The sequence below is a fragment of the Emys orbicularis genome, chromosome 4 (genome assembly GCF_028017835.1).
Source record: "Emys orbicularis isolate rEmyOrb1 chromosome 4, rEmyOrb1.hap1, whole genome shotgun sequence".
NCBI classification, from domain to species: domain Eukaryota; kingdom Metazoa; phylum Chordata; order Testudines; family Emydidae; genus Emys; species Emys orbicularis.
Genome location: NC_088686.1, coordinates 78732675 through 78754714, shown reverse-complemented (window position 1 = coordinate 78754714; position 22040 = coordinate 78732675). Strand labels below are relative to the sequence as shown.

The window sequence follows — 22040 nt, the reverse complement described above, 5'->3', positions numbered from 1 at the left end:
GAAATTAGTGATAGTGGGACAAATTAATCCGTGGTGTAACTCTGCTGATGTCAAAGAAATTACACCAGGTAGAAGTAGTCCACATAACTTTTTAAATATTATTATAAGTGGAGCTGGTGGTGACCCTGTAGTTGAGATTGCAGAACACTTTCCATTACAAGACTGTTTTCAGTTGCTTATAACTTGGCCAAACTAACTGTTTAGTCTGAAACTTTCCATGCCAAGTCTCATCTTCAGGCTGAATTGTTTTGGAAAGTTTCAGAAAAACAATTCAGCCATTTCTGAAAATAAGGTTGGGGGAAATGTTTTGCAAATGTTAAATTACTGCAAACGTTTTTTGTTGAGGAGCTCTAGCACTTACATCCATGCTTTGGAGCAGATACTTGAAATTTAGGAAGGAGTTAACCTGGAGCCAGGTAGGTGCCTTTTGCTCTCGCTGTTAAAATTATACACAAATTTGGCTTAGTTATAAGTCTTTTTGAAGCCAACTGCATGTGTTCAGCAGTGGCTTTTTAGATGTTGACATCTAATTTCTCAAACATTCCATTTGCGCTGAGCATGTTCCAGCTCAGGGCTGCAGAGACTGAGCAGGACTCTTCCTGCAGTTGCTGCTCCTGGCATCAGATCAAGGAGACTGTCTTTCCAGTTTTCTTAATGCTACCTGTATTGTTGGCCAGGCAACATGGAGGAGAAGGAAGAAGCAGACAGACCAGAGAAGGGATGTGTTAGGAGATGGGACAGAAAAATCAGTAACCGTTACTGCACACTCTGCTCCAGAAAGTGGAATAGAACCCAGGATTCCTCTTAGAATACCTGTCACTGTAGATGCACATGTGCTTCTTGTGTGCAGGCTCAGAATCTTTTGTAGAGCAGTGTCCAGTGGGGCCACACATGCATCTTATGCTGCCTTATATGAGGAAATAAATGATGGAGCAGAGTGGCATCAACCCTCCCTCTTACCACTTGTGTCAGTGAGACAGAACCTGGACTATATACGACCCACTTCTGACATCCAGAACTTTCTCCAGTAAAGAATTGTCATCTTCATTTCTCCCTTTTTATTAATTTGTTTGTAACATTTCTGTTGGACAGTCCCTCCGTGCCAAAAAAAAAAAAAGCATCTAGGGCAGACGGGGGGACACACACCCCCTTGTACAGTGGGGCAAGATGCTTTACACTAGCTATGGCAGATTCTAAACTTATTGGGTTTAAACCCTGTCCTTCCTGCAATGGAGTAATACCTATCATAGATGAACCCAGCAGATGCCTGTTCTGTCCCATGGAAATACACATCCTAGTGAAGTGTGCTGTTGCCGCTCCTTTTCGTCCCACAACTGAAAATCCTAAAACACAAGATTCAAATGAGACCGTGGAGTAATCCATGACCGTAGCATCAGATCTAGGAGTGCAGATATCTTCTGTACAGGAAGTGAAGAGATGATGTTTGGCAAGTGCGCTAACAACTGATCACCACATCCCCATTTCCAGTAGGGAAGAGAAGGCAAAGAAGGTGCCAAACCCATTGGTGCCATTGTAAGCATCCCTGATACTAGCCAAATCTTGTCAGCACTGAAGGCCTCAGCACTGACTAAGAAGCAGAGGTACTGGCTTCATCCTCTGGAGTGGAAAGGCACTTCTCCAACAAGCACAAATGCAGGGTGTACTGCGCAACGTGTCCGTCCCATGCAGAAGATTCTACTGAGAGAGAAGACCTCAAAATTCTCAACATCAAGGATAGCACCAAGACAGTAGTAGTGACATCGAGGTTGTGGTAGACCGGTCCACCAGTACAGATACTGGCACAGAGATCTGTGCCAGCACTGGTCTTGGCGGTTGGAACCCTTCCTGGTTCTGAGATATGCCCTCAATGGTCCACCCTCATTGCTCCTCTCTGTACCAGACCTGGCCCTGGCCCCACTACCGTCAGAGCTGGAACTGCACCTATCAGCACCACCATTCCCAGAGATCTAATTCTTCTCTCTGACTTATGCAGGGAACCATTGCCTTGAAAGACATGTGGCACCAAGTCCCAGTGTAGGACTGACAATGGGTGGGTCCTCGCGGTCAGACTATTCCAATATAATGCACCACCTTGGGCATAGTGGCCCTGCTGGGGCCTGCCCTCGCTTAGATCCCTGAGCAGGATGACTTCACATATCTTGATGAAAAGGAGAGCTCAGTTGCCACTGGTATTGCTGTGAAGGGGACCCTCATCAGAACAGCGGGGAACCCCCCAAGGATGTAGCAGAAGTAGTGAGAGAGACACGCTAGCTCCCCTCCCCACTGAAGGTACCCTTTTCCTCTCCAGATGAAGCAGTCACTGTGGCCCCAACCCCAGTCGTCAGTGACTTCACAGTGATCTAAGAGTTAGTATCAGGGATAGCTAAGAGACTAGACGTTGAAACGACAGTGATCCAAGAAGACACACCCAAGCTATTCAACATCCTCAATACCCAGGGCATCCTGGACCCAGCGAGGGTTCTTTGGCATACCTTGGCCTCACTTCCGCTGACCTCCAAGTAAGTGGAAAAATAATACCAGTTTCCACTCAAGGGCTTTGAGCACTTTTGTCAATCCAACACCAGGGTTGTTTGCTATCTCTGTCATCCAGGAGAAAACCAGATCCATAGAAGAAACTCCAAAAGACAAGGACCCCAAGAAGCTGGACTTGGTCAGCTGAAAGGCCTATTCCTCAGCTTTTAGTTTTCCATCATGAACTAGTGGGCTTTATTTGCAAAATAGAACTTTCCAATATGAGAGAGGGGGTAACCCTCTTCCGATTGTGACCTTGTGCAGGACTGCATGGAAGAGCTGAGGGATTCCATCAAACGGGGCCAAATGGTAGCCAACTCTGCTTGATGGCCATTGCAGTTGCAATGTGGTGGGCCTTTTGGCTTCAGACATCTGGTTTACCAAGGGAAGTAGAAGCCACAATTGAGGACTTGTCCTTCAAGGGTATGGACCTATTTAGCTCAAGAACAGAAAAGGCATTACATTGCCTCAAAGATACCAGGGTGACACTCAGATCCCAGGTCTTTTACAGCCCAGCACCATACTACAATCTCTTCTGGTACCAGCCAGCACAGAGGACATGTGTTTTTTTTTCTCACAGTCAGCTCAAGTTCTTACTTAGACAAGTGACCTTGAGGGTTGTGGAGGTGCCCATCATCTTCCTTCATCCAGCCATCCATCCAGCAGGTTTGATGCGACTGTCAAGAACCACGTGAAGACCATTGCCAAGCTGACCTTCAGAAACTGTCACCCCTTTCCATTAGCCTTAGGCAAACATAACAGCTGACAAATGAGTGTTGGACATAGTTGCTCACGACTACACCATCCAGTTCACTTCCCTTCTCCCTCTCCTTCCCTGTTCTCCATCCTTCTTTGGGGTCCCTTCTTGTGAGCCCCTTTTACTAACAGAAGTGACCTTGTTACTTCATGTACAAGCTGTAAAAAAGGTTCTAAAGAGTACAGGGAAACTGAACAAATTTGTATCCCTCCCAGATTCGGGATAGTAATGCTTGCCTCCGTCACTTCATCACTCCAAGCCCAGGACTGGTTTGTGGCTCTTGACTTATAGGATGCATACTACCACATCGCTGTTCACTCAGCCCACAGGAAGTACCTAAGATCCAAGGTGGGGCTGAACCCTTATCAGTACAAACTACTCACCTTTAGACTCTTCATCGGACTGAATCTTCATAAAATGTCTAGACATAGTGGTAGCGCTTCTAAAAAAAGAAGGGCATTCACATCTACCCATATCTCAATGATTTGTTAATCAGAGGCAAATCACATCAGGTACTCTGGTAGGTCTTAACTGTATCCTCTCTTTGTTTGCATGTCTGGGACTCCTGGTAAACTGAGAAGTTCTGTCACCCCATCTCAGATGTTAGTCAGGAGCTAGGCTAGATTCCACCGTACCCAGTGCTTACGTACCCCAAGACAGATTATTCATGCTCTGACAGTCGCAGAGCACAGTGATTTCAAACCTGACAATGATGGTACTGATCAGATTTATGATGGTAGGCCACGTGTCTGAATGTACATATGTGACTGCTTGCCAGAATTCACCTGAGACCCACTACAGCTTTGGCTCAGGTCCGTCTACTGCATTGCAAAGCATCAGATGACCAATCATGGTGCCACCCCATGTACTTGCAACACTGACCCAGGTGACTGCTTCCTGAAAATGTTTAGAAAGTGTCATTCATTACCTTGTTAAGTTGTAGAGCTTGGGTTACCACAGTTGTAGCACTTGTGACTTCTTAACCTCCTCAAGTTGGGCCCAACATAAATGGCTTTATATTCTTCATACAGCATTATTTGCTCAAATTGCACTACCTGTTAGTGAGGCTCTGTTGGATCCTGCAAAAGTAATCTGGCATAGTCAACAAAAATACAGCTGACCTGTAAAAGGGCTGTTAAGAAATATTATGTTCCATCTGAAGATTCGGAGTTTGTTTTCTCATCCTTCTCCCAACTCCCTAGTTGTCGAGGCTGTAAATGAATGTGGAAGGCAGCACCATGCTAAATCAATGCCATACGATAAAGATCAGAAGTGTCTTGATTTTTGTTTTGTCACAAATTATATTAATCTGTGATTCTATAGTTTAGAATTGCCAGCTATCAACCGTTGATAGTGAAATATTGTCACACCAACTACTCAAAGTTCAATTTATTTATTGAGCATCTACCACCAGAGCAGAGGGACTAATTACAGAGGGTCAGCTCCTTGCCAGAACATCTCTGCAGGTCTCTCTGGATGCTGCCGCCACAGCTGCTCACTCTATTTCTACGTTGGTGGTCATGAGAAAGGTCTGTTGGCTTCAATTCCCAGGATTTCCAAGCGAGGTCCAGAATACAGTCCTCTTTCAACAGCTTAAAATTGTTTGTGGAGAATACAGATAAGTCTCTGCATATGTTAAAAGATTCCAAGGCCAATTTGTGCTCTCTGGGAATTTACACACCTGTGCGTAAAAGGAAATTTAGTAAGTCCTAGACAGCTCATAGATCTCATGCTGCTCACTTCTCACTCTGAGAGACCACCTTGCCCAAAGAAAGAGGTAGAGGTTCCAGAAAGAGACTGCCTGCTACACAGGCACTGACCTCGCGATCCTCATCAAAACTGGTGTTTTGATGGGGTGCTCGAGGTTCTTCTTACCAGCTGCAATTGTTGATTTGCATTTCTCATTTTGGGGACCTCCTTTCTCGTTTCCAACAAGCTTGGGAGCATATCATATCAGCAGGATACTCCATCCACTTTACTTCCCTCCCTCCATCCCACCCCCTTGCTCATCCTCTTCAGGGACTCCTCTCATGAGCACTTTCTAAAGTAGGAAAGAGACTCCCTCCTGAATTTGTGCTATAGAACTAGTCCCTGTACAACACAGAGAGAAGGGGTTTTATTCCAGGTACTTCCTGGTTCCGAAAAAGAAAAGTGGGTGGAAACCCATTCTAGATCTAAGACTCCTCAACAGGTTCATAAAGGTACAGGAGTAAAGGGACCATCATAATCATGTAGTCTGACCTACTGTACATTGCAGGCCCCAAAACCTTGCTCACCTACTTCTGTAATAGACCCACAACCTCTGTCTGAGTTACTGAAATCCTCGAATCATGATTTAAAGACTTCAAGTTATAGAGAATCCACTACTTATATTAGTTTAAACCTGCAAGTGACCTGGCCCCATGTTGCAGAGGAAGGTGAAAGCCCCCCCGAGTCTCTGCCAATCTGACCTGGGGGTGGGAAATTCTTTCCCGACCCCAAATAATGCAGTCAGCTGGACCCTGAGCGTTTTGGCAAGACCCAATAGCCAGACACCCGGGAAATAATTTTCTGTAGTAACTCAGAGCCCTCCCTATTTAGTGTGCCATCGCCAGCTGTTGGGGATATTTGCTGTTAGCATTCACGGATCAGCTACACGCCATCATAGGCAGTTTCATCGTACCATCCCCTCCATAAAGTTATCAAGTTCAGTCTTGAAGCCAGTTAGGTTTTTGTCCCCACTGCTACCCTTGAAAGGCTGTTCTCACTTATTCTGTACACTTTCTGACCTCCACGAGGTAGCTTTCCTTGCTGATCCTTCCCATCTTCCATTCCTTGTAGGCTTTCTGCTTTCTCTTAATAACCTGTTTGAGATGCTTGCACATCTAGGTTGGTCTGCAACCCTTCCCTACAGAATTTTTTCCCCTTGCTTGGAATGCAGGCTTCAGATAACTTTTACAACTTTGATTTAAAGCAGTTCCAAGCCTCCTCCACATTCAGATCCTTGAGTTCTTCAGTCCAGTCCACTTCCCTAACTAATTCCTTTATTTTTTAAAGTTTGCCCTTTTGAAATCAAGGACCCTAATTACAGACTTATTTTTGTTTATCCTTCCATTTAGTTTAAACTGAATTAGTTCATGATCACTTGAACGAAGGTTGTCCCCTACCATAAGCTCTTCTATGAGGTCCTCACTACTCACCAATACAAAATCTAAAATGCCATCACCTCTTGTAGGTTTGGCAACTGTTTGAAGGAATCTGTCAGCTAATACATCCAGGAAAGCTGGGCCTTACTATTATTAGTAGCACTTGTCCTTCAATCTATATCTGGGAAGTTAGTCTCCCATAATCACACAACTCTCTATCCAGATCCAAATTGGAGCCTGGGGATCTGTAGCAGACCCCAAGCACTATCCCATGGAAGTGTCTGGTAGCTTTCTTCCTCAGTGATTTTGACTCAGACTCTGTTTTATCCATTCCATGACTTCTGATTTCTTTAGTCTACCTCATCATTAATATACCATGCTACTCTACCACCTTTATCTTTATTTCTGCCTTTCCTGAACCAGCATATCTACCGAACAGGCACAGCATGGATTTGCTGGTCATGATTCCTCAAGAAACCCTATACCCATTAAATTCCTGGGCAGAACTATTTAAGGAGTGCAGCCGAGTTCCCTTTTCAATGCCTCTAGCTTAAGTCTTTAGTGACGAAAAGCCTCCACTCACACTTCTCCATCCTCCTCTTGACCAGCTGAAAATTCAAGGGATATGGTCTTCTCAGGAGGCCATCCTATTTATAAATATTCTAGAGCTCAGGTCATATGACTAGCATCAAGGCTTTCTTGTCTCTTCAGAGCTTAACCGTCCAAGTGGTGACAGATAACATTACAGCAATGCTTTATGTCAACAGACAGGGGAAGTCAAGATCCTCTTCACTCTGTCAAGAAGCCAGACATCTTTGTGATTGCGGAATCTGTTATCAAACTACACAAATTTCTCTCCACCTACCTGGTCCACGGAACATCCTGGCATACCAACTCAGCAGAGATTTTTCTGAAAACCATGAATAGTTCCTCAGAGACTTAAGTCCTCCACAACATCTTTCGTGGGTGGGGGTTTCCAAAAGTTAGGCCTATTTGCAACATATCACAACACATGTTTAACATTTTCCTCCGGAGGGGCATGAGCCCACTCTGACAGGTGCTTCCTCATCCCGTGGACTCCAGAATTACTGTATGCCTTTCTGTTCATGCCTATGATACTCAGGGCTTTGAGGAAGCAGAGGAAGGATGCAGATCACATCATGATAGCCCTGGTATGGGCCAGGCTGTTTTGGTGGCTGGTGAATGTATCAGCACATCCACCAATCATCTTACTGATTCCGCCCAACCTGCTGCCACAGAACGTGGTGGAGCAGTTGAAGCCAATCTCGTTAGGGAGTAAGGAGAGAAGCTGGGCAGATCCTGTACTTATTTTCTGCTGATTGGTTTGATGTTAAAGTTGGGTAGATGAGTGTTTTAGGGCGCCTGGACCCTTCAAAGGCTGCATGGGAAACTTTCCTTTCTTCTCGTTCCGGTTCTGTCATTGTAGATGTGAAGGTCACTGAGGCCTAGGAAAAGCATTGTTTGTAAACAAACAGCAAGTGGTAAATAACTAAGGTCTAAATCACTTTGCATTGAGTTGGCTTGTATAAAAGCATAAATATATAGCTACACTATTGTCCATTTTCACTTAATGTGCTGTGCACTTTAACAAAAATATCCGAACTAAAATGATGCTTTCTATTTGCTGGCCTTGCACAATTGTTATGTCGTGCTAGTTATAAAAGACTACCAAAGCATTGCTGTCAAATTCTAGCTCTGAAAAAGTGGTTTCTATATTGAAACTTACAGTAAAAATAGCTACTATATCTTTGAGGGTACCCTAACAATTAAGATGTTCCAAAGGTGCCTTTTTTTAGTTTAATAGCCACACCACCTAGTTTCTGATATTCTATAGTATGGGGCTTAGCAAATGTTTGTTAAATAGATTCAAAAAATAAAATAAACCTTTCCAAACATGGTGTAAGTTTTTGTTTGTTTGTTTTAAAAGGACACTTTCAACTTGAATCTCATGAAATTGATTAATTTTTTTAAATTGATGTGGCTTTCAACCTTTCCAGACTACTATATCCCTTTCAGGAATCTGATTTGTCTTGAATATCATAAGTTTCACCTCACTTAAAAACTACTTGCTTACTTTCTCATTTTTACCATATAATTGTAAAATAAAGCATTTGGAATACAAATATTGTACTTACATTTCAGTGTATAGTATATAGAGCAGTATAAACAAGTCATTGTATGACATTTTAGTTTGTACTGACTTTGCTAGTGCTTTTCATGAAGCCTGTTGTAAAACTTGGCAAATATCTAGATGAGCTGATGTACCCCTGGACTAGGTTTTGTTTTTGTCCTTAGGAAAAAAAGGGTATACTGCTTAATCAATTCCTTAAAATATAAATACCTTCTCCTTTGTTGCTAAAGGCCTTTTCAGGTAGGGTTCTTCTTGCTAACTGATTTTCCACAGAGATTCAGAAATTGACTCAAAATCAAATACACCAAGAATACTGAACGCCATCTTTTGTTAATCATAGGTGTTACTTATAACACTGGTAGGTACCAAATTTTCAGAGAGGATTTTTTTTTTTTAAGTTGATGGTGTCCATTTTAATGAAAATAATAATTGCTTTAGAATTCTGGTTTTAAATGCACATACGGTTTTATACAGTCTAGCAAGCAGACAATAGTACAAAAGGTAAGAAGGAATAATTAAAGGGCATATGATGTGATGTGCCCTTTCAGACGTAATCAAACTAAAAATAGACATTAATTAGCATGAAGAAGCTATCTGGAAGCAGCGGTGTGATAGCTAAAAACACCTTAGAGGGGCAGTTAAAATTATGTTGGGGGGGGGGAAGAGGGAAATTCGTAACATTGTCCATCACAATCCACCAAATGGTGATGAGCTGGAAGCTGTAATCTTCCTGAAAACACTACTTGCAAAAGAGCTAAAGTATTTCCCTAAGCCACTTATGTGAGTATATGCAAATTTATATATGCAGAATTTTACATTTTTAAGTGGGTCTATATTTGAAAAAGTCACTAACACCAGAAGATTCTTACTAGGTAGATAGGCACAATTTTTTGGTCATATTTACTACATCCGCGAGATTAAATGGGGATGGAAGGGAAAGTAGTGGAATATTCCTAGTCTCTAACTATAGACCATACTCAGGGCACTTCAAATGCCAATAAGGCTTGGATCAGATTGTGCAGATCTTTGTAATATGATTCTTGTACGCTTTGATCAGCTGAAATAACTATGGTGACACTTTACTTTGAAGCATGATGATGACTTAACAGGCATTGGGACGAATAGAGGAAGTTCATATGCGGAGCTATTGTTACAGGCTATTTGTAGACTCTGTCAGACAAACTTAATCAATTTACACTTTATATTTTCACTTATCTTTGTAATTATAAGGGCTAAGCATTTTTATTTTTATGAAAGCTTACAGTCTGGGGCACAAGAATTGGTTTATTGTTTGTAAAGCCTTTTTGATACAAAGTGTTACATATGTTCATTAGTCTAGTATTTACTATGAAATCCTTGCCTTTTTGCTGATCTGAGACTTTAAAAGCTAGTTTTCAAAAATGTTGTATGTCCGTAACTGACATGTTAATGTAATGGAATTTTGGGGATAGCAAACAGAGTCAAGTATAAATAAATAAAAAATAAAATAAGAAAATGACGTACAAGAACTGTTCACATGCACATTGTAACAACTCAGATTCCCAATAGGGCTCAAGAGCCTGTGGCTCTTGTGACTTAGAAACACATTTTATTCCAACATATTTATTTGAACAATGAGGGGTATGTGAGAAATTAATAAAAATCTAACTTCAACTTTCAAAAGGTATTGTTCTAAATAACTAGTTACACAGACAATTGCAGAGAGCTTCTGACCTCCTTACACACACTTTTGAATAATTGTTCCACTGCTTATGTTAACACTAAGGGTATGTGTAAACTTGGAGCTGGGGGGGTCTGGTTCCTAGCTGACATAGACATGCTTGCACTAGCACGCATCAAGCTAGTGTGCTCAAAATACTACTGTAGCATGGGTAGCTGTGAGCAGTGGGGTTCAGGCAGATTTGTACTTAGGGTGGCTAGCTTGTGCTGCTGCTCTCTGATGCCCATCCAACCTCCGCTATGCTGCTATTTTTAGCACACTAGCTTGCTGAGGGCTAGCATGAATGTGTCTCTATGAGCTGGGAATCACACCCCTAGCTCCAAGTGTAGACATACCCTAATCTTTCTCACTTGTTTAGCCTGTGTTGAAAAATTGTTGTTACTCTTTTGATGCAAACTGTCTTTAAAGTTATCTATTTAGGTGATATGTCTAGCTCAGGGGTCAGCAACCTTTCAGAAGTGGTGTGCCGAGTCTTCATTTATTCACTCTAATTTAATTTAAGGTTTCGCGTGCCAGTAATACATTTTAACATTTTAACGTTTTTAGAAGGTCTCTTTCTATAAGTCTATAATATATAACTAAACTATTGTTGTATGTAAAGTAAATAAGGTTTTTAAAATGTTTAAGAAGCTTCATATAAAATTAAATTAAAATGTAGAGCCCACCGGACCTGTGGCCAGGACCCGGGCAGTGTGAGTGCCACTGAAAATCAGCTCGCGTGCCGCCTTCGGCACACGTGCCATAGGTTGCCTACCCCTGGTCTAGCTAGTGCTGTATATATGGCAATGCTGTGTATACAGTGAATTCCACTGGTATGAAATGAAACCAGAAATATTTTCTGGTACTTGACCAAAATATACTTATCTTCTAAATTTAACATAGCAAGCTCTTTCTTAAATCTTACCCAGGCATCTCATTATATGATATGTGCTGAAACTGATACTGTATGACATCCCTACGTGGAGCCTTCTGTTGCAAAACAAGCACAGACTGAACTGTTCTATCAACTATAATTTATTTCAACTTCTGTTTATTCCTTAGGTTACCAGTACTGCGCTGTAGAGTTGTATGGAAACATCTGTAACTTAGTAGGCGTCTTGGTAGAAATGCTAGCATACCTGCTATTACATGGACTAGCCAAATTAATGTGCTTTAGTCTGCATCTTCAATTAGGGCAGCAGCATTAGTGTTGCTATTCCACAGCTGGCACTAAGCCATGTGGGAGTGTATTGCACCATAGCCAGACACTAGATGGTATCTCTTAATTAAAATACTTGGCTGTGTTTGTTTGTGTAGTTTCTTTAAAGCAGTAAGTGGTCTACAGAACTGATTATTGATTTTAAAAAAAAAGTTTGAATCCCATTTTGTTATATTGAGATAGCAGATGTTTGGGATGTTTTTCCATTTCCCCTAAATCAGTTATTTTACTAAGTGGTTCAGAAATTAATGTTTTGTGTGTAGCTTTCATGGCTTAGACAATTAGCTGTCTGGTAGCCAGAGAAGTGGACACAGACTTTAAATGTTTCATAGCAGTATTTCTAATGCAAAAAAGGAAGAGCTTGCTCTTATGGTTGGGATCAGGAAGTACAGTGCTCTCAATTTACTTCCTAAGGTTAGTATGCTATGACCGACAGTCATTTGGTGACTTGCTGCCTGGGGTGAAAGAAGTCCTGGCAGCTAAATGTAATCATTAGGAAGAATGTTTAATTTGGGGGAGAGGGCTTGCATTTCACTAGCTCCTTGGTGCCCCAATCAAGGATTGGGTTTGTTGTGCACTGTACAAAAACAATCTCTTCCCCCCCAGAGAGTTTACATATAGGTTTAATATAACACAGCAGATGAATGCAACTGACAAATTAGAGGTATAGAGAAAGAGGAGGACAAGACAACAGTAACATTTCTAGCTTTCTCTAAAATGCTCTTACAGCCCTGAGCAGACCTGGGTAGATGACAGGACCTTCAGGGTCAAATGTTTGGATGAGAAGATGGTGTAAATAAAGGGTTGTGAGTTTTTAGGCACCAGCAAACTTCTTAGGAAAAGAAGACCTTATATAGAAGGGATGAGGTCCTTCTTGATAAATCCCTTTGCCCATCCATTCCAGCCCCAACCTTTAGAAGGGGAACCAAACTTCTAATATGAAGATTATCAAAGTTTTGGAGAGCTATTAAAACTACGAGTTGGAGGTGTGGTGTAGGTAAGCCAATAGGTGCTGAAGAGTCCTTGGAGTAGACAGAGATTGGCTAGGGATATTAAAAAGGAAATTCTGTATCTGGTTAAAAAAATCGGTCCAATTATAACTCCTCTGGAAGAGGGACAGATTGAGAGCAGCACATAGGTGCAGTCTACAATGAAGTATGTGGGGAAAATAGTTAAATATACATAAACACACTAAAAAAGAAACTACAAATATCTATCCCAGTGCAAAAAACTTACAAGCAGAAATAGGTGAATTAGTTTGTGTAGCAATGGAAGAGAACCTTGAGATAATATGCATAATATGGAATGTGGTGAAATGACAAAAATAATGGAATGCTGTAGTACCTGGAGATAAACTAGACCTGAACTTTCATGTTTGTGTATATCCAAGTAAGATTTATGCAGAATTGCACTTTGGAAGATATGGCCCATGTTGATTGTGTATTTATTTGCCTTTTCCTATAGTAACATTATAAAGTAGTTAACAGTTAAAAACCCTTATACTACAGTTAAATATTTTTTGGAGGTTATAGTTCTTTGTGGAAATAATATTGATCGTCTACAGAGCAAATGCTTTTAGTTTAAGATTTACAATAAACAAGATATAAGTTGTTTGGAAGTAAACATGGAATTACAGGCCCTAAAATGGGATTGAGGGACCATTGCAAAAGGGATTGATTTAGTTTTTGGTGCAGGCTGTTCACAGATTCCTTCACTAGTAGGTTTTGTGTCTTGGTGATTCATGTTCACAGTTTTTGTGACTTCACTAATGGTTTAATCACCATGAAATTTGGCTGGGTCGGAGGGGCTGCTTAAGGGTAAGAACATCTGTTTAAGTAGAGAAATTGTTGGGACCTTGGTATAAGATTTTATCAAGAATGTCCAGAGCGCTAACATTCTAAGGATAAAAGTAGGCACGTAAAAGGTTAAGTGGTAAGCATTAGGCTTACCGTTAACCCTGGAGGCCCCGTGCTGGCCGGAGTACGGCTGGACGGAGCAGCCCCAGCTGCATTGGGCTGGCTGGCTGGCCAGCGAAACCCCAGCCCCGTCCGGGCCGGCGGGACCCCGGCCCCAGCCCCCACCTCATCAGGCTGGCTGGAGCAACCTCAGTTAATCGGTTAAATGATATAATTTTAATAGTTAACCGGTTAACTTTTTTAACTGATATTTACATCCTTAGATACAAGCATTTTTATTTAAACAGCCAGCCACCACCACCATCACTGTGGGGAATAGCGTAGGAAGAGTCTTGAGGGAAAATACTCAGCAGGTGTAACGCAGACTTTTCTAGTCATGGGGTGGGTAGCATGAAGAGGTAAATGAAGCCGGTACTGGGGGTAGATGAAGAGAGCTGAGATCTGGGTAGGGTTGAAGTTGTGAAGAACCTAGAAGGAGCAAAGAAGCAGCCTGAACTTAGTGCAGAAGCAAATTAGAAGCCCGTGTACAAGTTTCAGGAGGATTGGTGATGATCAGAGGAAGATTTTGGCATCAGCTTTTCGATAGCCTGGAGGATTCAGAGGGATGAGAGGTGGGGAGGGCAACCAGCGAGAAGCTACTATCATTAAGATGTGAGGTGTCCAAATATAAACCAGGGTTGCACAGTAGGGGTGAGGTGGAAAAGTTAATTGTAGTTATCATTGAGGAAGTAGAGAGAGGATGTGTTGAGATTCAGGAGATGTGGTTCAATAGAGGACTGCCTAAGGAATTGAAGTATTCAGGACTACCGTGTGTTAATCCACTAGTGTTGTTGGAAATCTGGACTACTATTCGAAACATCTGTATTTGTTACAAGCTGTTGTTGGGCTGATGAAGTATAACTGGCTTACTGGGTATTAACTGATTCACCTTCGAAGAGGTAATACCATCTTAATAAGATAGTGTTGAAAGAGAGAAAATAAAATAAAAAACCCTTGAACCATTTTTGACCCCATCTTAAATATTTGTCTTGAGTTGGGTAGTGATGTGACCTTGAATATACCTGTTGAACAGAACATAAATTCCAATACTAAAGTCATTTTTACTGTAGATATTAACTTTGCTGTTTTTCATTTTTCATTGTATTGCTTCTTCTGGCTTCCCTTACTTCCTGTTTCACATTATAGAAGGTGATACACATTAGTTATAGCTGCATAGTTTAATCATTTTAAATCCATGTCTTTAAGGACTTGCTAATTTTCATAAGCTTTGAAAACCGATTGCATGGAAAAGCTACCATCAGTGATCTAGAACTTCATAATTATCTCCATTCAGCATCAGGTCTTAGCTTTTTTGCTTACCTCTTTTGTCATTCAGTATCTTTGTATGCTTTTATAAACCTTTTTTTTTTTTTTTAAAGACTCCCTAAGTATTGCTAATAGGGCGGTCAAGCAATTAAAAGAATTAATCGCAATTAATCACGCTGTTAAACAACTATAGAATACCATTTATTTTAAATATTTTTGGATGTTTACTACATTTTCAAATATATTAATTGTACAGTGCTCACTTTATATTTTTTATTGAAAATATTTGCACTGTAAAAAACAAAAAAATTGTTTTTCAATTCACGTCATACAAGTACTGTTGTGCAATCTCTTTATCATGAAAGTTGAACTTACAAATGTAGAATTATGTACAAAAAAACCTGCATTCAAAAACAAAACAGTGTAAAACTTTAGAGCCTACAAGTCCACTCAGTCCTACTTCTTGGTCAGCTAATCACGCAGACAAACAAGGTTGGTTACAATTTGCAGGAGATAATGCTGCATGCTTCTTGTTTACAATGTCACCCGAAAGTGAGAACAGGTGTTCGCATGGCACTGTTGTAGCTGGCATTGCAAGATATTTACGTGCCAGATGCGCTAAAGATTCCTATGTCCTTTCATGCTTCAACCACCATTCCAGAGGACATGCGTCCATGCTGATGATGGGATCTGCTTGATAACAATCCAAAGCAGTGCGGATTAACACATGTTCATTTTCATCATCTGAGTCGGATGCCACCAGCAGAAGGTTAATTTTCTTTTTTTGGTGGTTTGGGTTCTGTAGTTTCTGCATCAGAGTGTTGCTCTTTTAAGACTTCTAATAGCATGCTCCACGCCTCATCCCTCTCAGATTTTGGATGGCACTTCAGATTCTTAAACCTTGGGTCGAGTGCTGTAGCTATTTTTAGAAATCTCACATCGGTACCTTCTTTACGTTTTATCAAATCTGCTGTGAAAATGTTCTTAAAACAAACATGTGCTGGGTCATCATCCGAGACTGCTCTAACATGAAATATATACAGAATGTGGGTAAAACAGAGCAGGAGACGTACAATTCTCTCCCCAAGGAGTATAGTCACAAATTTAATTGACACTTTTTTTTTTTTTTTTTTTTTTTTTTTAATGAGCATTATCAGCATGGAAACTTGTCTTCTGGAATGGTGGCTGAAGCATGGAAGGGGCATACAAATGTTTAGCATATCTGGCATGTAAATACCTTGCAACGCCGGCTACAAAAGTGCCATGTGAATGCCTGTTCTCACTTTCAGGTGACATTGTAAATAAGAAGCAGGCAGCAGTATCTCCCATCAATATAAACAAACTTGTTTGTCTTAGCGATTGGCAGAATAAGAAGTAGGACTGAGTGTACTTGTAGGCTCTAAAGTTTTACACTGTTTTGTTTTTGAGTACTGTTATGTAACCAAAAAAATCTGCATTTGTAAGTTACACTTTCACGATACAGAGATTTTCAGTACTTGTATGAGGTGAATTGAAAAATACTGTTTCTTTTGTTTATCATTTTTACAGTGCATATATTTGTAATAAAAATCATAATATAAAGTGAGCACTGTGCACTTTGTATTCTGTGTTGTAATTGAAATCAATATTGAAAATGTAAAAAAATCCAAAAATATTTAATAAATGTCAATTGGTATTCTATTGTTATAAGTGCGATTAATCACGATTAATTTTTTTAATTGTGATTACATTTTTTGAGTTAATAGCATGAGTTAACTGCGATTAATTGACAGCCCTAACTGCTAAACAAAACCTAATGAAAAATACTTTGAGGAATGTAAGAAGTGAGTCATTAGTGATGGTGTCTGGCTTGTTTAAATAATGTGCATTTCATAGAGCCCCTTAATGGCAATGAAAATTGCTGAAAATGCCGTAAAACAATAAAGACTGTACGTATGCAGTAATGTCCTGTTTTGATGCTTCATCCACCCAAACCACTTGTCCACATTTGATACATTTGTTCCCTCTAATTCACTTCCTGTAGGATTTCACATGTGTATGTTTTTAACATTCAAACAGATGTGTTCAAAAATAGAATCTCTTCAACATCTTTTTACTGAGAAGGGGGAAGGTGAACTTGATTTTCTTCTGACGCGATCACAAGACTGCTGCTGCAGTAGGGGCTTAATGCTGTTTACGTCGTCATTTTACATAGCAACATCTCCCTAGGGATTTTTAAACAATGCAGCTGTTCATGAAAGATGAAGAGGGGGAAAAATAGTTGCATCTGCCATTAGGGTTATTAAAAAAAAAAAAAGCCGCAAGCAAACCATTGAGTGCAGTAGATTCATGATTCTGCATGAATGGACAACAGAATCATGGGAGCTGCTATTTTTTTTTCTTGAATGGAAGAGAGCATCATGGGAATGTGGCTGCTTCTAATCTTTTTGTGAATGATTCTTTTCCATTTAAATTGGCACCATTTTTATGAATGATTTAAAATAATTTTTCCGCAACTATTCTTTAATATGTGCATAAATTACTGAAGGAACACTAAAATAGTGCTTTTTTCATCTAATTTAGACTATTTTGGTCACCACCTTTTGTTTTGCTGATGTCCAAGATGGCATTGTGCTGATTTTAATTTAATGTAATTACACCTCTATCCCGATATAACGCTGTCCTCAGGAGCCAAAAAATCTTACCGCGTTATAGGTGAAACTGCGTTCTATCGAACTTGCTCTGATCCGCCGGAGTGTGTAGCCCCGCCCCCCCCGGAGCACTGCTTTACCGCGTTGTATCCGAATTCGTGTTATATCGGGTCGTGTTATATTGGGGTAGAGGTGTAAATTTAACTTGATGGAAAGAGAATTAGGCTACAGAGATATTTTATCCTTAAATCTTGAATAAAATGTCAGAAATTATAACAATGTAATTTGTTCCACCATGCTGCAAGAGTGGAAGTGACACTATGTTGAAGGTTTTTGTTGGCCTTGTGTAAACTGTAGTTGTATCTTTTTTTCCTACTTCCTTTCTTCTGTGCTCTTCTGGCTCCTTGGTTTCTTAAACATCAAAAAAGTCAGGGTTAGGGGTGGAGATGTAGGGCAACAGGAGTCTGCTTACACTTAAGCTGCAGCACCTTCTGCACCAATAGTCTTTTGCTAATGTTAGTGAGCCACTTAAACTGCATAAATATTTGAAGTACAATGGTCCCTGATCCCATTGCACTTCAACTCTCATCATGTAACAGATACACGAAATTTGCTTCTAACTTTTGGATTTTGTGTGGTCTGTATTAACCTGTGTAATTTGCTAACTCCCTGGACCCTCATGAACAGAAGGTACTGAATCTTTCGAGGTTCTTGTGGTGAGAGAGTACAACTAGTTGAATGCGTCTTTAAAGAGTTGGAAGATTTTAATAGTACGCTGAAAGTTTATGCATAAATCAAAAAAACAGCCTAACAGTAAAACACTTGCCCTTCATAAATGAATGTGACACTGTAGAACAATGTTTTGAACTAACAGTATAGTAGTTTGTCTTAAACCATAATGACTTAAGTATCCTTCATATTTTTAAAATTGGAATGGCCAAGTCCTTTAACTTAACTGTATTCAACTTTTTTGGTTTGTTTGTTTTTGTTATTTTTCAGAAGAGAAATTCAAAGTGGAAACAAAAATTATTGCTGCAGACTTTGGTGAGAGAGAAGATATTTACAGTAGAATTAAAGCAGGACTGGAAGGCCTTGAGATTGGTGTTTTAGGTTTGTATCTGACCTGTTTCTAGATTTTTACATGCTGGAGATTTTTGTCTTGATATCCCTATTAGTTTGCTCCCCTCTGCCCCAGTATTAAAGTTTATTGAAACCAGCCTGCAAAGGCTGTGGATATGACTGAGCTGAAAAAAGTGAAGTGACTGTGTTCTAGATATTTCTTATTATGGCCCTGATTCCTAAAAAGCATCCCTATTCAGGAGAGCACTTACTCCTGTGCTTAAGTGCTTTCCTGAATCAGGGTGCTTCTGATGATGCATTTTTGGATGCTTTATTTTTATTTATATTACTAAAGGCTCACCTTCGACTCTGTGCCTTTAATACTTTAAATACTCAGCTATCTAACCTAGTAGCAGTTTGGAGGCTAACCAGATCCCAAGATTATGAACTTAAATACCCTTAAATCAGTTCAATTCAATTTTTAAACTACAGAAGTTGTCAAAGTGGGGGAGGTGGGGGTGCAAGTTTGTATTAAACCAAAAAACCAAACACAAGCTTCTGCCCCCTCATGTCTCTGTTGGGTGGATAAGATCTTCCCAGGATAGAACTACCCATGATGATGAGTAGTATTTGATCCTCTGTGCCTTAACCAAAGGGGCTGATATCTTCTCCTTGCCTTCTGATTACTTCCCACAACCCTCCAGTTTACATCATGAAGCTGTAATAGAAGCCAGCTAACTTCAACCTGCCTAACTTTAGTGTTCATAAGACATAAGGGGGTAAATGAGTCTTTAAAGTCAGGCTACGATCTTACTTTTTTTGTACTCATAGCACACTTTTGTTATATAAATACCTTCAATAGGACTCGGGAGAAATGGTGCATTTATGATCACACATCAGCACTGAAAATGCTTCTGCATTTATTCATAAACCCCAGCTCTAATGAAACTAAATTTTTAGTTTTTCTGTTCTTTGTGTGTGGAGTAGCAGTTGAATCCTGTGGGAACGATATTAACTTTTAGTTACAGAGCTGCTGAAGCTTAGCAGCTAGGATATAACATCAAGTCATTGACTTCCTGCTTCAGGAGGTTCAAGTTTGACTATGTTCTGGTCATATTGGCAGGGCCGGCTCTAGGATTTTTGCCGCCCCAAGCAAAAACAATTTTGGCCGCCCCCCCCCCCCCGTTTTTTTAATTACCCCACCCCCGGCCCCACCTCAACTCCTCCCCTTCCCCAAATCCCCAGCCCTGCCTCCTCCCCCCAGGCTCTCAAGCCTAGGAGGGAGGGAGGGGGAGAAGCGGCGCCCGCGCCGCGACCACTCGGAGTCTCCCCCTCCCTCCCAGGTTTGAGAGCCTGGGAGGGAGGGGGAGACTCCGAGTGGCCGCGGCGCGGACGCCGCTTCTCCCCCTCCCTCCCAGGCTCTCAAGTCTGGGAGGGAGGGGGAGCAGCGGCGCGTGAAACGGCCGCTCGGGATCTCCTCCTCCCTCCCAGGTTTGAGAGCCTGGGAGGGAGGGGGAGACCCCGAGCCGCCGCGAAACAGCTGATTCGCGCGCCATGGCAGCAGCAGCGGAGGTGAGCTAGGGCGGCCGGGGCACATTTTTAGGGGCGGCATTCTGGTGCCGGCCATGCCGCCCCTAAAAATGTGCCGCCCCAAGCACCAGCTTGTTTTGCTGGTGCCTAGAGCCGGCCCTGCATATTGGTTAGCTCTGTTGTTCAGCCTATTGCACTTCTCCTTTGGGTACCATACAGTATCTTGAAGATGCTGCAGTAGTCTTGGCATTTTCTCATCGAAAGGGTGGGAGAAGACAAGGTGATTATTCTGTTTGCTTCACTGAACCTAAAATCAATAGGTAATTCAAACCAGTTCTTAAGCTCAAGAACCTGCAGAGTTTCCTCAAGATAAGACTTACTTTAGATTCAGATAATTCAGTAAAGGGATTTTCTTGAAATTATATATTTATACTGAATTTCCCTGTGTGTGTATATATATTCCTATGCACCTTTCTCACAGTGCATTTCTACAGTTCTCCATTATGGGGATGAGAACCCATAATGGTGAACAACGGCTTGAGATTTCACAAATCTGTCATCTGAAGCTCTCAAAAAGATTACACCGTTTTACGACACCCATATGAGGTAATAAGAATGTATACAAAATTTCTAGAGTGTTTTAGGGTACAATGGCAGCTGGGATTAGAACAAAGGAATTCTGACTCCTGCTCCCCAACTTGATCTATAAGGCTATGTCTACACTACGGGGGGGGGGGGATCGATTTCAGATATGCAAATTCAGCTACGGGAATAGTGTAGCTGAATTCAACGTATCTGATCCGACTTACCCCGCTGTGAGGACGGCGGAAAATTGACCGCCATGGCTCCCCCGCTGATGGCGCTTACTCCTACCTGGGCTGGTGGAGTATGCGCGTCGATTTGGGGATCAATTATCGCATCCCGACGAGACGCGATAAATCGATCCCCGAGAGATCGATTTTCTACCGCCGATCCGGGCGGGTAGTGAAGACCAGCCCAAATACTAAGTTTCTTCCTAAACCAGAACAAATACATATGGAATAGTTTTGCATTTCAGAAAAAAATCAATAATATTTCTTGGGCGTAGGTAATCCTGGATTTCTGTAGCCTCAGATTGGGCGGTCTGTGCTAGCTCTATGGTATCCATTGCAAATGTTCCAAGGTTCTTGAGCTGCTTAAACTATCTGTTGGCAGTTGTAAAGTGTGTTGCCTTTAAGAGGGCACCTGCACCTACCAGGGCAATTCTTTTTTTTTTTTTTTTTTTTTCAGATAATGTGATAACCCATTGTCTCTTTAAAACTGGCAATTTACAGATTCAGATTATGGCTAATCCATAAAGGCAGTATTTTACTGATTGCCAGAACATCAAGTTTGTTTTAAAGATGCAAGGCAGCGTTATAGATTTCTGTGACATTAATTGCTGTCCAAGGTCTATGTTCAATCTTCTGCCAATACGTACTGTCCGTATGGGTGCCTGAGAAGACATGGGTTTAAGTGAGACCGCTAACCAAGCTAATTAGGCACTTAGCTACACAGTGCATATTCTTCTTTGGAGCCTCACTTGGGCTGATATGCAGAAGTAACTTAGTGGCAGCTCAGTACTCACTATTGCAGGATAGGGTTCCTTGCGCTGTGTCCTGGTTACTTTTAACCTTTCACTTATATACACCATAGTCTGCATCTACACTGGGCAGAATCAAGACCCCTGTGATTGCAAAGTCATAGCACAACTTCGGACAAAAGTATTTACAGATTAAAATCCTTGTAAACTCCTTTTTATTTGGAAGTTACTTCTCACCCACAAGTAAAGGCTAGAGTTTGCATAATGTTTTGCTGTGTGTTCAAAACAGCATCTGTCAGTGACTTTGAACATGTGCTAACTGCAGCAATATGTTAAATAGGCAGAGATGAGAGATTTTCCTTGCACCACTTTAAATAGTGGGCTTCTTAAATGAAATTTGACAAACTTGACACTCTCCAGGTCAGCAAACTCAACTTTTTAGGTAAATACACAATTTTCTGTCACTTTCCATCTGGTTTCAATTTTATTTTAAACAAAATTTTAGTTAATTTTAAGATGGCTACAAAACTTACTAATGAGAGCCACCAATGATAA

General features: G+C 41.0%; 1 protein-coding gene across 1 annotated transcript in view; it reads left to right on the top strand.

Moving 5' to 3' along the window:
* HSD17B12 (hydroxysteroid 17-beta dehydrogenase 12) overlaps window positions 1-22040 on the top strand; it is a 160122-nt gene that overhangs the window by 79640 nt on the left and 58442 nt on the right. Inside the window, exon 4 of the mRNA XM_065404110.1 lies at window positions 18335-18445. Coding sequence (XP_065260182.1) covers window positions 18335-18445 — 111 coding nt within the window. The remainder of the gene's footprint in view (window positions 1-18334; window positions 18446-22040) is intronic.